This window comes from Passer montanus, unplaced genomic scaffold, assembly GCF_014805655.1.
Source record: "Passer montanus isolate IOZ18808 unplaced genomic scaffold, ASM1480565v1 scaffold18, whole genome shotgun sequence".
Classification (NCBI taxonomy): domain Eukaryota; kingdom Metazoa; phylum Chordata; class Aves; order Passeriformes; family Passeridae; genus Passer; species Passer montanus.
This window is the reverse complement of record NW_024365381.1, coordinates 10,568,803-10,585,612: the sequence shown is the minus strand read 5'-3', so window position 1 is coordinate 10,585,612 and position 16,810 is coordinate 10,568,803. Positions and strand designations below refer to the sequence as shown.

Here is a 16,810-nt window from a genome sequence, read left to right as displayed (position 1 = left end):
CTTCCTTCAGACAAAAGACTGCTCTGAAAAGGCAGCATTTAGATTCCTATGTATCAAGCAATTTCCTCTTTTTATCTTTTTACTTGGATAAAAGTAAAAAATAAAAATTTTTACTTTTTTGCATTAGAAAAAGAGTGTATGGAAGAAAATTATTCTAGAAACATCATTATCAATATAACATCCAGTTGCTTAAAAAAATGTGAGTAAGCCAGGGTAAAATTTATTGGAAAATTAACAGTTATTAAAAATTACCCTGTCATGAATGAGGTGGTAATCATCTGCACATTTTCCCTACTCAACAAAATCAAATCTACTGTGTATGAAACAGTTCTCGTGGCTCCAAGCTGGACTAGCTTCTTGAATTTCTGCCTTGAATAAAACAGGGAAGAACCTAACTGACTCCATATAGTTACCCATCAGGATGGGTTACGAGAGGTATAACAATTGTGTAAAATCTGCAATTAGAACCTTTTTTCTACGGACAAACTATGGTTTTAACCATGGCAGCAGTAAAAACACAGACTCACCAAACAGAAGAAACCTTTTTCCTCTTTTCTTTCAAGAACACATCTATTTGATAATGCGCCGTGTCTTGAAAATGAAGTTCAGAAAAGGATTTTAGACTAATGTATTCCTTCATGATATTGCAAATTCTAAACCAGAGTGTTAATTATCTGAGTTTTACAGCAATCCTACCATACATGACAAGTTAATACCACTGACAAATTTGAAAAGAACACTTTGGGGTTTTGTTTGTTTATTTGTGATCTAAAAGGGATTGCTAACTGTGAAAAACAATGTAAATGTTCATTTTCTTGCTACTGCAGACTAGCAAAACATACTAAATTAGTAATAAAAAAGAGCAAAATTTACAATTATGTGCACTCCCAGCTAATAAACTTGATACATCTAAAATAAATTTTAAAAATTATAAGGAATATTCATTCTTTCTCTAAATAATGCCTGAACATGTCAAGAAGTCTTACCTTATTCTTCTATATGTCCCTGAATTTCAGTGAGATGCTTAAAAATGAAAGTAAATTTTTCAACCCAGATCAGTATATTATTTCTCATCTTGGATATGAATATGAAAGTGATGGCTTGCATTTCCATAGCTTCTTGTGTGGGAAGATTTCAGAGCATTTTGTAACTAATTATATAGTATTATATAGTACATAATTACAATTATAAAGTATATAATTACAAAATATTTTTAAATGTTCCAGTAAGGTAGAAATTTGAGAATTTTAAGACAGAAATATTTGTATAAGTACCAACCAATTCTAATCGCTTAACCTGAGAGACACAGTTTAACCTTCCCTAACACAATGAATAACCATAAAATGATTAAATTTAAATTAGCCTCCCTGCACATACCTGATTAAGCACACTGAAAAAAGAAAATACACCTGAATGACAGACAAAACTGGAATCCAGTTAAGGGCTGTATCATATTGTAGAGCAACCAGTTTAGAAGTATTTTAGATTGCTGCCGTGGCTAAAAGACGTGTTCCCTATCTCAGTGGAGAATTAGAGCTGAGAAACCAGAGATAAAAATCTGCACTCACTGATTTTGATTGTTTCTTAAGACACAGCTGCACATTTAACACTACAGCTACTAAGCAGTAACTTCCCACACAGCCCTGGGCAGCAGTTGCTGCACTCACATCACCTTTACCACTGACCTCACACAACACCCAATGCAGCTCTCTAAATGAGCAGAGAACTCATCTGGTTGGAGAATTTGCAGAAAGAAAAAAAAAAATGTTGGGTTTCAAGAGGATTTGCTGTATAATTTGACCACGCTGTAGATGAGAAGGATACTAATAGCACTCCAGACACACTTTTCAGACCCAAGTACAAAGAATTCATCTGGGTTTTTTTTGAAAGCTGTAATGCTGCAACACTCTTTTCTTTATGCTGCAAGTTGAATAACTAAGGAGAAGGAGAGCTGAAGCAAAACACTCTTTCATAATTTATGTATGGCAAGACAGGAGTCCTCTACTGAGCAAATATAGACCAACCTACATCCTAAGCCTCTCTGCACTAGTGAGCAGAGAAGATACAGAGATTTCATGACCTCCTCTATCTGATACCAAAGTACAGGAAGATAGGTTAGAGCTCCTGAACCCTTATTCATCAAAAATCTGGAAAGAAAGTCACTTTGCTTGATTTCAGAATCAAATGTATCATTTCTTATTTTTTAATGCATGACACTAAACTCAACAGTACAGATCCCTGACCTCTGAAATTCATTAGTTATGAATGCTGAACCAAACCGCAGACAGCAGGAAAGATGTGAAAATATATTCAGTACAAATATTTGTACAGATTAACATGAATGACATTAAAAATCTTTTCAATATTTAAAATATGTAAAAAAGAGAAGGACTTGCAAAAGTTTTTGAATTCTTCAGTGAGTCATAAAGTATATGAGGCTTTCGTTGTTGGAATGAACTAAACAATCACATGCTTGTAGTTTCCATAGGAAATGACAAACTGGTAATTCTTAACACAGTTATGACTTTCAAATGACAGCTCAAAAAGCAACACAGCCGTCAAGCACTTACCAGGTAAAAGGAAAGAAGAAGCTTAATGTTCACTCCACTGAGTAGCAGCACCTGGCACAGTGCCAGGTCTTCTACACATGACAAAGTACATCACTTTGGAGCAGTTATTAATATTCCAGCTTACTTATTTTTTGGATACTAAGGAAGTCAGAGAAGACACTCTATGACAACTTGCTTTTTCTGAGCATTGTGCACATTTTACTAAGTTTTCCAATTACATCTGCAATAGATTCTGATTGAAAAACTTAAATCATAGATACAGAAACAAAAAAAAAAAAAAACAAAAAAAAAAAAACCACAACAAAAAAACCCACCAAAAAAACCCAACAAACCAACAACCAGAAATTAAGGTCATCTTGCATCCTAGGATACAAACCAATGCTGAAAATTACTGAAGCTTAACTCCTAATGAGTTAATTTCTCCTAGGTCCCTTTCCCTACTCAGTATATCAGCCATCATGAAGATGTGGTATTTTGGTATCCCATCAAGTTCACAGTCATGAACATTGGGGAGCTACTGTTTGTTTTTATACATCAAGCACAGAATTTTTTTTTATATTCAGCTAAAAACCAGTCGGGATTTTACCTTTTTATCACATACCAATGATCCTACAGAATTTTGAAAGTAACTAAGCTTAATGAATTACTTTTAATATCAATACTCCTGTTCATTCTTCACTGAGAAATGAAAAATTGTTTGTAATATAGAGCTTTTTATACATTGGAAATGAAAGGCAACAAAAAATATAATCCAAATGAAATATTAATGGTAAAATGATGATGATATGTTAGTCTTATGCATTAATGCTATGTCATACTGCTTTACCCAACAATGCAAACTCACACTACTCAGCAGATCTCAATATTTTTGTGATACAAAATTAATTTTTGTAATACAATAATTACACTTAACTTCAATAATGACTGCAAGCCTTCATCTTTCATATTGAAATACAAAAACTATAAAAGGCCCCTTTCTTTGGTGGCATTTTTCATTACCTGTAACCCCTGATAATTGCCATCCTTATTTTATATACTGTAAGCCAGGGAAAATTTTATTATTTGCTAATTTCCAAAAAAATAATCTGAGTATTTCTAGATCCTTTTTTGTCACAATAAAATCATTTAGGACAGCCCAAATTTTAATATGCGTTCCCAGTTTGAAATTCAGCTGTTACTGTGATTATAGGAATCCATTATTCTTGGATTTAAATTAAGCAAAAAAATAATTTTTTCTAGATTTTATAATCCTATCTTTTTTTCAAGACAAAATCCATGAGGAAGTGAATCTGTCTTCCCAAACACCCAAAGATGTTTGTGCTCCAGATCTCAACCTGTATAACAGCTCCTTAAATATTCCCCCCTTCTAAGTGGGACAATATTATCTTCCTCACAGAGTATTCCCAGCTCTATTCCTGGAAAAGATCCATTCTTACTCCCCCAACCTGATCTTTCAAAACATTTTTAGGATGCTGTGTATAGCAGTATGACTGGCATATGCCTACCACCAGACTGTGCAGAGCAACTGAAAACGTTAAACTTGACAGATGACTGCTGCAGTGCAGTCACTTCTATGAAGACAAGGCTTATTCACCTGCTCAGGTTGTGCTTTTGAGATGCGAATGACAGGGGGGCACTTGCTGCCACAGGGAATGACAGGAAGCTGCCTACGGGCAGTTGAGCGGGAGGAAGAGGAGTGGCTCTCAGCTGACTGACTCCTTGGCAAAGCAGCCTCCCTCAGAGGGTCCGAGTGGATGGACAGATAGGCTATAGGGCTCATGGTGCGGAGGATGGGACTTGAAATTCTTGGAGTGGAGAAATGCAGCATATGACATGAGTTGAGCTGTGAGAACAACATGGCGGGGAAGAAAATAAGGTTGAATATATTTTAATAATTCTTGTTTATGTCTTGCCTGTATGCATTCCCTCAAAAACCATATTCACAACTCCCTTGGAGGCTGAAAGTTCATAATTTAAGAGGTGTCTTAAGTCTAATCTTCACATTTTCCATCATCCATTTTCAATAATACAGTATCAAAATCAAGAGTAATCCTCATTTCTCTAGCTGGCATCTTCATTCATTCAGTCTTAGAATCATAGAATCATTTAGGTTGGAAAATAAAATTAGATTATTTAAGTCCAACCATTGCAACTATTATAACTGGTCAGTAACAATCTAGGGCAAATTTACTAAACTAACAGAGTCTGTTTCAAGGCCATTGTGTACACCAGTTGATAACTGGCTAGCTGATCATTGCCTGATCCTTTCAAACACCTAGCACATCCGCACAACATCACATCTGTGTTTCTGAGATTACTACATTTATTGCATATACACCCACCGGAGGCTTTACAGCTGGGCCAATAGCAGCATACATTAAGAACTGCACCTGATAGGATTAGTTAGTAAGGTTAATACTAAACAATTTTGATGAAATTTCCCAAACATGGGACCAAACTAGGAGGATACACCGGCCTGGAGAATCAAGGGACAATTGCTTCATCTTGAACTACAATAATTAAAGCATTTAGATAAGAGGTAAGAAAAAAGAATAGGAACTGTAAAGTCTTCTAAATTATTAATTTTAGACAAAGTACATTTTAAAATTGCTTATTGATGATTCTAATAAACCTATAGCTTTGATATACAAAGCTAAAATCAGCTGGTTTTTTGCAAGACTTTTTCCAGTACTGAATAAATATCTGATGGTGACACACTTAAATACCTGTAAATGAGATTGCTATACATGGTTTGCAATTCTTTGTTCCAATTACAGTTAGAGAAAACCATGAAGAGTAGAGATAAGGAAATTTTCTGCAAGCTTCATGCTTCATGAAGGTGACTTTTTGTTTTATACCATTGCATTTCTAACCGATATCCTTTGGAAAGCAAGAGCATCTAGCAAGAATTTCCGTTTCTAAGGAAAAGCTATCCTTTAATTGTATCAGTACTAAGGCTTCAGTTCCCACAATGCATAGCTGACTTGCAATTGGAAAAAATAAGTATTTCCAGTGTCTCATAAAAGCAGCAAATGAGGAGAGGAGGTACATGAAAATTGAATTACTTACAACTCAGAAATAAATAGAAATTTAAGAGCAAGCTTTTGATAAAATATAACCTTGACATACAAAATTTCCATTTCAGCAATATTTCCAAATAACAAAAATAAATAGATTCACACAGTAAACCCTCTTCTATAATACACACACACACACATATATATATACATACACACGAATTTGTGTCACCAGCCAAGTGGGACCGAAGCAAACTGTTGTTTAATTTAAACTGAAAATGAAGATGGAAAGAGCTGTTACATGCTTAATTACTTCAAATCCATTAAAAATCTGAAATATCTGAAATGAAATGTCTCTTTGGAAAATACATGTTGTAAGGTTTTGTGCAAGCACTGTATGGAGTTTTTTTGCAATTCAAGGCCAACACAGAAAATTAATGAGGCTGTGGGTCCACAACACACGAAGTCCAGTTCTAGATCATTAGTATCAGGAGACTATACTAATGTAGGAAAAGAAAACTAGAGCTGTATGATGCAAAGTGCTGCTCCAGTATAAATTCACTATTAGTGTAGATCAGCTCAATTCTTTTGACAAATTAGCTTCATACCAGTAGATATTACAGCAAATCACGCACTGTCTGTCCTGCAGCCAAAGCCAAAATAAAGCTATTATTAAAGCATAAAGTCAGCACAGATACCCTTAGCATGCTCTGAGTATTCAACAGATATGTGATCACATGTCCACAATGAAGCCAGATTAAACTGGTCTTTGCTGGTAGCACACAGAATCCATATTGCAACTGGAAAACCAAGATAACATGAAAAATGCTTCTCTTACCTGCAGGCTTTTTTTTCATAATAGATACCATAATTTGATATCTTTTTGTTATGCCTGAGACTTTCTCATCCCCAAGCCAATAATTTACACATTTTTCTCTGTTATTTTTTAAGTTCAAGTTTTCTTTCTTAACTGGTGCAACTTGACATTTTTAATAGAATGCTGATGCTGTGTATAACAGGTGAGAAGTGATATTATCAACAATTACAGGAAGTCTACATACACAAACAATTTCAGGAAGAATATTTATCTACAAATGGAAGGACTGTAGACCAGAAATTTCTTTCCTTCAGGAGAAAATAACATTATGGGTGAGTGTATGAAATACTAGTTTCTCATACAGAAACATCCATTATTAAAATAGTGAGCAATAAAGCTCTGAAAGAAATGAAGAACAAAGAAAAATCACCAAAGTAAAAAGGAAATATTCAAAGAAATACTTGACTTACAATAGGAAAATTATTTTATACATTCACCACTGAAGTAATTGCTTGCATATTTAACAAACTTATCAAAATAAGCCCAGAAAGCAAAACCATACTTTCTTCTAAGTGACAGTGAAGCAGGTCAGTGGAATATATATACCCATATGGGAGATACATTCATAAGCATGATGATCATGAATATTGGCATGTCCTAGAGTTTCAAGCTGTCTGAAATGAGTGAACTATTTCAGTAATTGTAAGTTTCTAAACTACTACAATTTCAACATCTATTTTAAACCCTTTTAGTAACACACACTAGATTCACAGTCCTAAAATTAAGATTCTGGGATCCAAGCCTGCTCTTAGTAACTGATGCAATATAATTAAATCAGCAAAAAAGTAAAGTATGACCTTTGCCTATTATTTTTATTGCCAGGAAGGTGCTACCTAGAAAAAAAATACTAAAGAACAAGAACATCTTATGCATAACATTGAAAAAAACAGTTTCAGGGTAAGTACTCTGAGGAAGAAAGAAAAGGACTCTATCAAACAGCTCCCTGAGGTCACCAGGACTTTTGAACAGAGAGAATGGCAGGAAGAAGAGGTATATACACACACTTGTTCCCAGTGAAATTACAAGAACACTCACCTGTAAGAACTAGGTTCTAGTACTCATCAGAGGGAGTATTTAAGTACCCTTTATAAAGTGGAATACAACAATGAAGGCCAAAAAGAAAAACTCACCCTAAAATAGCCTCTTAGGCTTTGTGTGGCTTTCAAGGGCTAATGAAGTAGATGGGAGACTACCCCAAATTGCCATCACAGCTGGAGTAGACACATTGTAGAGACACACTCTGTTCCCAGCTACTAAACTGACCAAGTAATTTCTATTTTCTTTATTCCTAGGTCAGTTTATACTTCTATCGTACATCATTCACCTTTGAAACACCAAGTTCCTTCCTGCCATTCATCTTGCACTTACAACACTACTTGCCCTTCCAGCATAACATAAACTACATTAATTTCCCCCTTCTTTGAGGTCATGACAAATGCTACTTATCTCCCTGCAAAGCCAGAGTAAAATATAATTTCACTTGAGTTTCTACTTCAGCCAGTATTTCTTCCAATGCAATTTATAATAATTAACTTTATTTGCAACCATTTCTGCTCCCATGTCTTGAAGCTTCTTCCTTTTCAGACAAAGACATTGTCCATTTTTTGCACTGTAGTACATAATATTTGTACCACATCTACTTTAAGTTTAAAGTAGAACAGCTATTTCCCCCAAAAGAGTCACATCTGTATAAAGTGTACGGTTGTATAGCGCATTTGCATAAAAAATTACAAGCTGTTTTTAATGGCTTTTGAAATGAAGACACTTGATAATTAGTATTCTTTACAGGACAAAGTGCTGCTCTTTCTTATTTGTTTCACTAAAACTGACCTTAAAATACAAAACATGAACAACTTAAAAATTTAAAATAATTTTTCACCTTTAACGGTTTCCAGCCATGCAAAATTCTTTAATGCAACTAATATTTCAAACTAAATCTCAAAAATCTGTTGTTTAACACAGTTCTGCATTTTCTACTATACAAAACTAATCTTCTATAAAATACATAATTTAAAGTATGATGTCCAAATATAATGCCTTATGAAAGATATGACTTTGCCTTTTCCATACCAATCTAGGCATAGTTGAAATTTTACTGTGCTGCTACAGTTAATTACATTATCTCATTTTCACTATAAAGGGTATTCCACACCTGATAATAAATGACTAGCTGCTGATAAGTTTCTTTTTCTAATGAGCTTGTATCACCACTCACAAAAAGTGGTGATACAAGAAGAAAAAATGTAGCCAGGTTTCTTGGCTCAAGGGAACTTAAAAGAACTGACCTTTAGATCATAGATGCCACAATATCTACTTTAAAAGGGGGAGAATTAAAACCATTAGGTGATTCCCAATCACTTAACCTCATTCCTTAAGTAAAGGCAAAGAAGTCTCTGTTTAGAAACAGTGACAGAAGAAAAAAGTGAATGTTCAAAAACTGTGTAACAGAGAATTCTTCAGAAAAGATTCTTCAGAAAAAGAAAAAAAGGATATGCAACAAAAGCAAAGCAATCTGTTTTGGCAAAAAATATAGGAGTAAAGTAGGAGTTGCAAAAGTATTTTAGAAGTGAAAAACATCAACACTTCATAAAAGGCAACAAGTTGTTTGTATAGGGACCATTAAAAATTTCTGAAGTAACAGAAGAAACAAAGTGAAAGAAGCAAACACACAGTGCAGAAATCACAGTGAGACATGAGAGCAAGTAACTGTTTCTTTAATTTCAGCCACTCAGGATTTTTCCTGGAACACTGTAGCACAGTATTTTACATATTCAATTTTAATTTTATGTTTATGTACTGTAAATATAATAAATGTGTTCGCATGTGTGTCTCACTGATTAGGAATCACTGCACAAGGAACTTCTTTAGATAGACAGATAGATAGATAATTCTTTGCTAAATGTGGCCAGTTTTGTGGATCACACCTGCAGAACAATTAGCACTTCCATGCATGACTGTAAACAGCTGTGCAATAGAATATGGAAGATCAGTCTTCAAGAATCAAGTCCCATACCTGCTGAAACTAGGAATTTCTGCTACACTGCTGTATTTTAGTGACGACCTTTACCATTTCCTCTTACAATTCTGAATGAAGAAGAGATTTTCTTACCGGAGTGATTGCTCCTTCTGCTTGAGCTTCCATAGGACTTGTAGGGGTGGCCGCAAGAAGCTGTCCTGCAGCTCCAGACAGAAGCTCCAATCTATCTGTAAGCTGTTCAGATGCAGCAGGATGACATTCCATGTCGAGAACAAACTCCACCCCTGAAGTTTGGTTCTTGGCATGGACATTTTTTCCTGCCCAACCGCCCTCTCTGGACTGCTCTTCCGGAAGGGACTCCTCTAGAACTTGTAATACCTCTGGCTCTTCATCTGAGGGACTTCCAGTCATTTTGTGTCCTAAAGCCTCATTTGTCCTGAAGTCCTGCAAGTCCCGTTCCTTATCTATTATCACCCATTCCTTAGAATCAACCTCCTGCCTGCAGGAGCTTAGGTTAACAGCTACAAATCCATTGCTCATAACACCATCAGCATGGTCAGGAGAATTAGCTGACACAGGCTTTGAAGCATCTGGAAGATACTCTTCATCATAGTGCCAAACATGGTCCGTGCGGGCAGTCACAGGAGCAGGAAGAGATGTTTTCTGAGAAAGAGGAGGAACAGCAGCAACAGGAGTCTCTGCCACTTTCAAGTCTTTCTGCTTCTTCTCCAAACTTAGAAAAAAGAAGTTAATATCTGAATTAGTTAAGAATGAATTAAATAATGTAAGTTACATTTGAGTGTTTTCAGAAGAAGAAAACTAGATTTATATAAAAAATTGTTGTCATATTCTAGGACAGCCTACAATGGTTCAAAGATCCACAATTTGAGACAAATAAGTATGGTGTCAAGTAAAAATGGATGGATGGTCTTAGAAACGTACACATTTTTAATTTTAGTTGTAATGTATGTCACATTGTATTGTAAATATAATTACCAGAAGGGAGAATTGTGAGAGAAAAAAACTCAGTAGTGAGTACAGATGTCCACTGTACGCAATTTGTTACAAAGCAGATACTCAAAGAGGAACAGAAGAAACAGATGTCTCCTGCAGCAATTATTATATGCTTTCAAGAAGAATGTTATATATTGCTTTGATCGATTCCTTACTTACGCTTTGCATAATTTGTTTCATCAAACAAATTCAAATTCCTAGCTCCCCTATGAAGTATTCAGAAGGATTTTGCCACTGTCACCACCCCAGCTCTCTTCTACTGTCCCCACTCAGCCTCTGCCTTTCAGTCAGATTTCACTGTGTCCCTCTCCCCTTATTCTTTCTAGACACAGGCAAACTAAATCCATTTCCATACTTCTGTCTCTTCTCTACCTTCAAATTCCATTTTAAGTTTTCTGTCTTCCACCAAGATTTTTTTATGTTGGTGCAACATCTTTGGGCATAACTAAGTCTGCTGCATGCAGGTAGATTTCTAACTTCTTCACTCCAATTTCTGTAAACTTCCCTTCTCATGTCATATAGCCTAATCTCATGCTACTTCTATTGAGCACCTGATGTGAACCTTCTTATTCAGGATGACTTGTACTGACTATCAAGAGTATGCCACTGAAGAAAAAGTTAATAAATACCAGGTTTACAACTACTAAGTCTTGAAATACAAAATTCCCCAGGTGTGGAAGTCCAACTTCAACTGTATTCAAGCAGTAATCATTTCCTAAAGTAGCTGCCAAGTAGTGGAATCCATTTATGTAGCAATATTATGAAAAATACTTTGCTGTAACTTACATAAGCATACTCAACAGCTCTATTCCTGCTCGTCACACAGCATAGATAACAGTATCCTAATCACATATCCTTAAAAGATCCTAGCAAAATGACAACATAATTTCTTTACCAGGTCTCAAGAAACTTATCAGTGTCGGGCTTAGACTCCAAGGTCATACGCTTCTCCAGTTCAAAGCTGTGAATGGAGCGTAACTTCCGCACCAGTGGAACATCTCTGTCTAACTGGGTGGTCTCTGAGCGAACTCGAATTGGAGAACCGAGGCTTGGGGCATTAAGCATTCCGTTCCCTGGTCCGTGGCTGTTTTCTTCCTCTGTGGCAGCCTGTGCAAAATGTAAAGTTAAAATGTAACTCACTAGGAGTGGCACAACAAGAGGAAGACAAGGTACTACATGGTAAAGGCCCTCCAAGTTTTTAGAATGTGAAAAGCCAATTTGTGTTTGGAATGGTCTTTAAGTTCATGCCATAGTTAAGGTAGTTTAGATATGCTCTTCAGCACACACCTACAGCAGACAAAATACGGGCAATGTATCCGTTCTGGGTAAGTCTGAGAACAGGAGTATCAAAGACACAGTAATACAGTTACATTTACTCTGACACTTCACACCCATCTCTGAAATTTCTTTAATAATAGTCAGAAATGTGGGAATCCATGGGATTAGAGGATTTTAGGAAAGCTGGGAAAAAGAAAGGCCGCAGAGACAGTAAGGATAGTAAAATGCTTAAGCAACAGAAAAGAGATATCAGCAGTAGCGAAGACATAAGAAATAGAACAATAAAGCTATGTAGTTTGGCTTTCTAAGTTGCAAAAAGGTATATTTTAGTAAATATTTAAAAGGTTAAATATTAATAGGTCTCTGTGCTTTGTCTTTTATAAACGAGCTATTGTATGAGAGAAAAAGGAGCTATTGGTTTAATCAAAGCCACGTGTGCTTCATGTGGTTGGATAGAATGACTGCCAATATGCTTTTTCTCTATTTAATTGGCTGAAACTAGGTCTGAACCTGTCTTATAATATGTTGCAACATTAAGTTTCCTTGGCCTTCTGTCTGGATAGCGAGCTGCTCACATCTATCCATTGCCATAGCCATGTAATGAGACTGATGCTTCTTAAATAAACAGCTCACGACGCTGTTCAGGTGTAGTCCCGTTCCGTTCATGTCTGTATATAATTGCCGGCGTCAAGAAACCTAGCATTTGGTACCATCTGTGGTCTGCTTTACAGTCAAGTGCTCTTATTAAAGAGAAGTTAGCTTCCAGGCTCTCTTTTTTATTCTCTGGAACATATAACACTGTTATACACTAAACCTACTAAATACTTCTGTGACTTTAAACGATGTTTTAACCCAACTGCATTGTATCTTAATAATGACTGAACATGATTTAGAATAATAATTGAATATGATTTAGAGCTAGGAAATTATGACCATCCTTGGTTTCTACAGGTGTAACAGAAAGTGCCTTTGTTTGAACTAGAACAATCTCCTTTCTCTCTCTTTGCTAAAAACAAACAAACAAATAAGCACATTTGAAAATAGGCACCATGCCTTGGTCTTTCCCACAATAGATTTGTTTTCTTAGCAAAGAAGGAGTAACAGCTTCAAAACTAGACAGCCCTCCTAGATAAACAATATTTTAATACCAGATCTGTTTTCATGCGAACACTTTTATATCAAGAAACTGGCAACATCTGTCCAAGCATAAAATACTGTGATTGTGAGTAAGGAAGACAGGAAGCAATTCTCAGAAACCACTTTTGAAAATAAAGCAGTATTCTATTCTAAAGACCAGGCAATGAACCTCTGAATCGGCACAAAGGTATCATATCTTATGGAGACAAAACCACCAAGTGAATTAAATGGATACTGCCAATCACACTGATAATTTGCCAACTGGAGAACATTAAAATCTTCTTTTGCACATTTAGTATCTAGCTTCTACACATGCAAGATGCAGGAAATTTGCTTTGATTTCACTCAGTGAGCAACAATGAAGATCATGTCTGAAGAAAATGAATATGAGTAAACTACAGAGTCTCAAATTATCAGCAAGCTATTAATCATAAAGATCTGATAAAGTGACACAAGGCCCAAAAGCCTGTCTGTTTTTTTCATCATATAAAATATGTTATCTCTACTATAAATCATTTTCTTAGATCATTCTGGTTAATCAGTATCAGTACAACTGCCTTATTAATTATATCTTACGTGCACTACAAGAACACAAAGCTGTTCAAAGATCATCTTCACAATGCAGATTTGAAAGTACCTTAGAGATCCCCAGTTTTATTTTGTTTCTGTTTGCATCCATTTCTTCCCAAACATCTTTTTCCTGAGGACGCTGATGTCCAGGGGATCCAGGTAGTTTCTCTGGTGATACACCAACAGGAATAACATTCTCTCCATCACTGAGCTGTTCATCAGGGAATACTTCATCTGTATTTTCCCGCAGCAAATCTCCTGGGATAGGAGTGGCATTGGCAATTCTACAAAAGTAGTTTAAAAAAAATCAGAAAAATAAAATTTTTTATACTCTCATGTGTTTACAGAAATTATTTTCTATTTTAAAAGAAAGAAACAAACAAAACTTACAAAAAAAGCGCACATTTCTGCAGTAAAATAAATCTTGGAAATTATTTAATATAACACCTCCAACCTCCTGGCTTTCACAATTTATTTAATTTAGGTACATAACAAAATATGTAAATAAAAAACCCCCAAACTATCACATAAAGCTGTTTTTTTGAATGTTTTTTGAAGCCACTTCTGAGAAAATTTGAAAAAAAAAAACCCCAAACTATCACATAAAGCTGGTTTTTTGAATGTTTTTGAAGCCACTTCTGAGAAAATTTGCTAGAGTTCATGTCCAGGCTCAACTTCTCTCCTGATTCTTCTCTATGTATTCTTCTATTCAAAAAAATTAATGGCACCCATAAACACTTCTTACATTCATCCATAAACACCTCCTATAGTCTTCAGTCCCCTGAGATGACTATGGGTATTATTGAACACACCATCTTGTCCAATTTACTTCATTACAGAATGTCTCATACAACATAATAAATATTATTTCAAACATAACCAAAATCTACTTCCAAATTTCTTATAAAGATCCAGTCATTTTTCAAACTCATAAAGGAAATTGCAACTAGAATTTTATTTCAAGATTACAGAAAACAATGGGTTTGTTTCCAGGCACTTATATTTCCAGGCACTTAAACTCAGGACACATTATTTAGTTTCACAAAATACGATTTAGCAAAGGATGGATGAGCAAATTTACATGCAATTTCCTGGAGTATTATTTTTATTGCTGTAATTTTAGGACTGCAGTGCTGATCTTTCAGGATAGTATAAACTGAAAGTCTAAAAAGGGAAATACTTCAAATGCCCCCAAACCTCCTTCCTCTATGCATTCAAACTCCTGCAGAAAAAACCTAAATTATAGAGATAATTTCCCTTTGGTAGGAAGCCCCTCTGTGGCTACCACTGAAGAGGCTACACCGTGCATACCCAATTGCAGCCGGCGTAAGACGAGTGTGCAGCTGAGGGGTGGTTGAAGTTGTTGTTGTTGTCAGAGAGCCATCAGTTCCACTCTTCTCCCAGTCAAAAGGGTCGCTTTCAATAACCCCAAACGTTTTCATGCTGTTGTCAAACACAGACATAAGAAGCTGAAAATAAAGAAAAAAGTTAATAGGCTCCATTTTTTTTTCTAAGACACCAAACTATTAAGAAATAACATCCTCTATACTGAAAACAACATTAAAAAGGGGTTTTTACATGAAACACTTCTCATTTTTCATGATTTTGAGGCCAAGATATACAAAATTCCATTTTATTAAAAGAGAAAAAAATCCACCCACATCTGTGCTTTTAAGAGGCATGAGGCAAAGATACACCATAGACTTTTACAAAAAGACAGAAATACACACAGAGAAGCATAACTACATTGCTGCAGAATACCATACCGTGGCTCTCTAGCAGATGAAGAGAAAATAATACATTTGGTAACATCATGAAACCAAGGAAATGCATGAGGTGTAGGAAAGAACACTGATCTGCTAATTCATACCTTTCTGTATTAAGAACCACATATCATTTACTTCACATAATGCTGACATTTATACTATATAAATGTCTAAGTGTTCAATTCCCATTTTATGAAAAAGCCTTTAGAAAATTCGTGTTCATGACAGAGAAAAAAATGGCATCACTTTCCTCCCTCTGTGAAATAAACTTTATCTCATTCTTGTCACTGATGGGAAGGCTGTGTCCATAACATTCTCTAACATTTCTAAAGGTTTTTTTTCCCCTAGAGACTAAAAATCTGGGTTTTTTTCCAATCCAGGATTCTGAAAATTTTTCCTCACTCTCCTTTGGCATACCCTTTGGCAACTTAAAATAGATGGAAAGTTTGGATCATTTCTCTTGTATAAAGTGGTCTCACCCAAGTAATTTTTACTCTCAAGAACCTTCTGTGTGCCACCTGTCCCAGTCATTTCTGTAATCCTACTGAAGAGCATAAAGCCATAGTTTACTCTGTCCTTTATATACTGTGTTTAATTCTTCTCCTCCTCCAAACATTAAGCAGTGTCTCTGAAGTAATTTTTAAAGTCATTCTCTTTTCAATCTTTTCAACAACTTCTGCTATAAGCCAAATGCAAACTCAAATGCTTATTGATATCAGGAGGCTGAGGCAATGTATGCACAAATACCTGAAAAAAATAAACATCTGATATTGCCAAATCAAACATGGCTTCTTGGCCTAGGTGATGAACTTTTTAGACTACAAACTCTTCAAAGCAGGGATATACATACATTCGTGCTCAGTGCCCACCCATAAATACAAAGAATATAGTAGGTAGGAATAACACCACTGCAAACACAGGTTAAGAGAGACCAGAGTTTAAAAGTGCATTCTCACTGCTCTAAATAAAACCACCTTGCTCTGGTCTAAAGCACATGAGTAAGACTCTGTTGTAAGGCTCAGGCTGCAGCTACACAACTGCAAATGTTCCATGAATAGCCACAAGACTGTAAATTACTGAGCTTTCTCTATCATGGAAAAACTCTGTCCTGGTATTGTGTTAAGTGCATGTGCTGTGTTAGATACCAACAGACCACAGAAAAGGATTTGCAAAAATATGAATGTCTATATGCTTTATCATTCAATTCTGTAATGTAAAATGTATTTAGCAGTCTATAATCAAGGTTTCTCTATGGAACATCAAAATTTTTGCAAGAGTACTTTTCACCATAGGAAAAAAAAATCTGATACATCTTTATAACCAGGTACATAAAACATTGAAAACTTTCTCCTCACTTAATTGTAAACTATAGGACAAATTTCATGGAAATTTGCAATGGAGAAGAGGAAAAAAGAAATCAAAGTATTTCTTTTTCAAGAATACTGAACATTTTTTGTATTTGTAATAACTTTTTTTAATATTCCATTTTTTTCACAAAAATTGATTTGTTTAGCAAATATGCAGAATCATATACCAGTATATTTATAGAAGTCCACTTACAACAGGAAATCAGTTATTCCTTGAGATTTTCAGCTCTTATTTCA

General features: G+C 35.3%; 1 protein-coding gene across 3 annotated transcripts in view; it reads right to left on the bottom strand.

The window, feature by feature from the left end:
- Nucleotides 1-16,810, bottom strand: part of TTBK2 (tau tubulin kinase 2) — an 81,755-nt gene that overhangs the window by 13,417 nt on the left and 51,528 nt on the right. For 2 of the 3 annotated variants that reach the window (XM_039705111.1, XM_039705110.1), the window contains 5 exons: nt 14,752-14,909; nt 13,508-13,724; nt 11,351-11,562; nt 9,574-10,174; nt 4,165-4,413 (listed from right to left, as the gene is read on the bottom strand). In XM_039705111.1, the coding sequence (XP_039561045.1) occupies nt 4,165-4,413; nt 9,574-10,174; nt 11,351-11,562; nt 13,508-13,724; nt 14,752-14,909 (1,437 nt within the window). The remainder of the gene's footprint in view (nt 1-4,164; nt 4,414-9,573; nt 10,175-11,350; nt 11,563-13,507; nt 13,725-14,751; nt 14,910-16,810) is intronic. The other variant, XM_039705112.1, reaches the window with a different exon arrangement.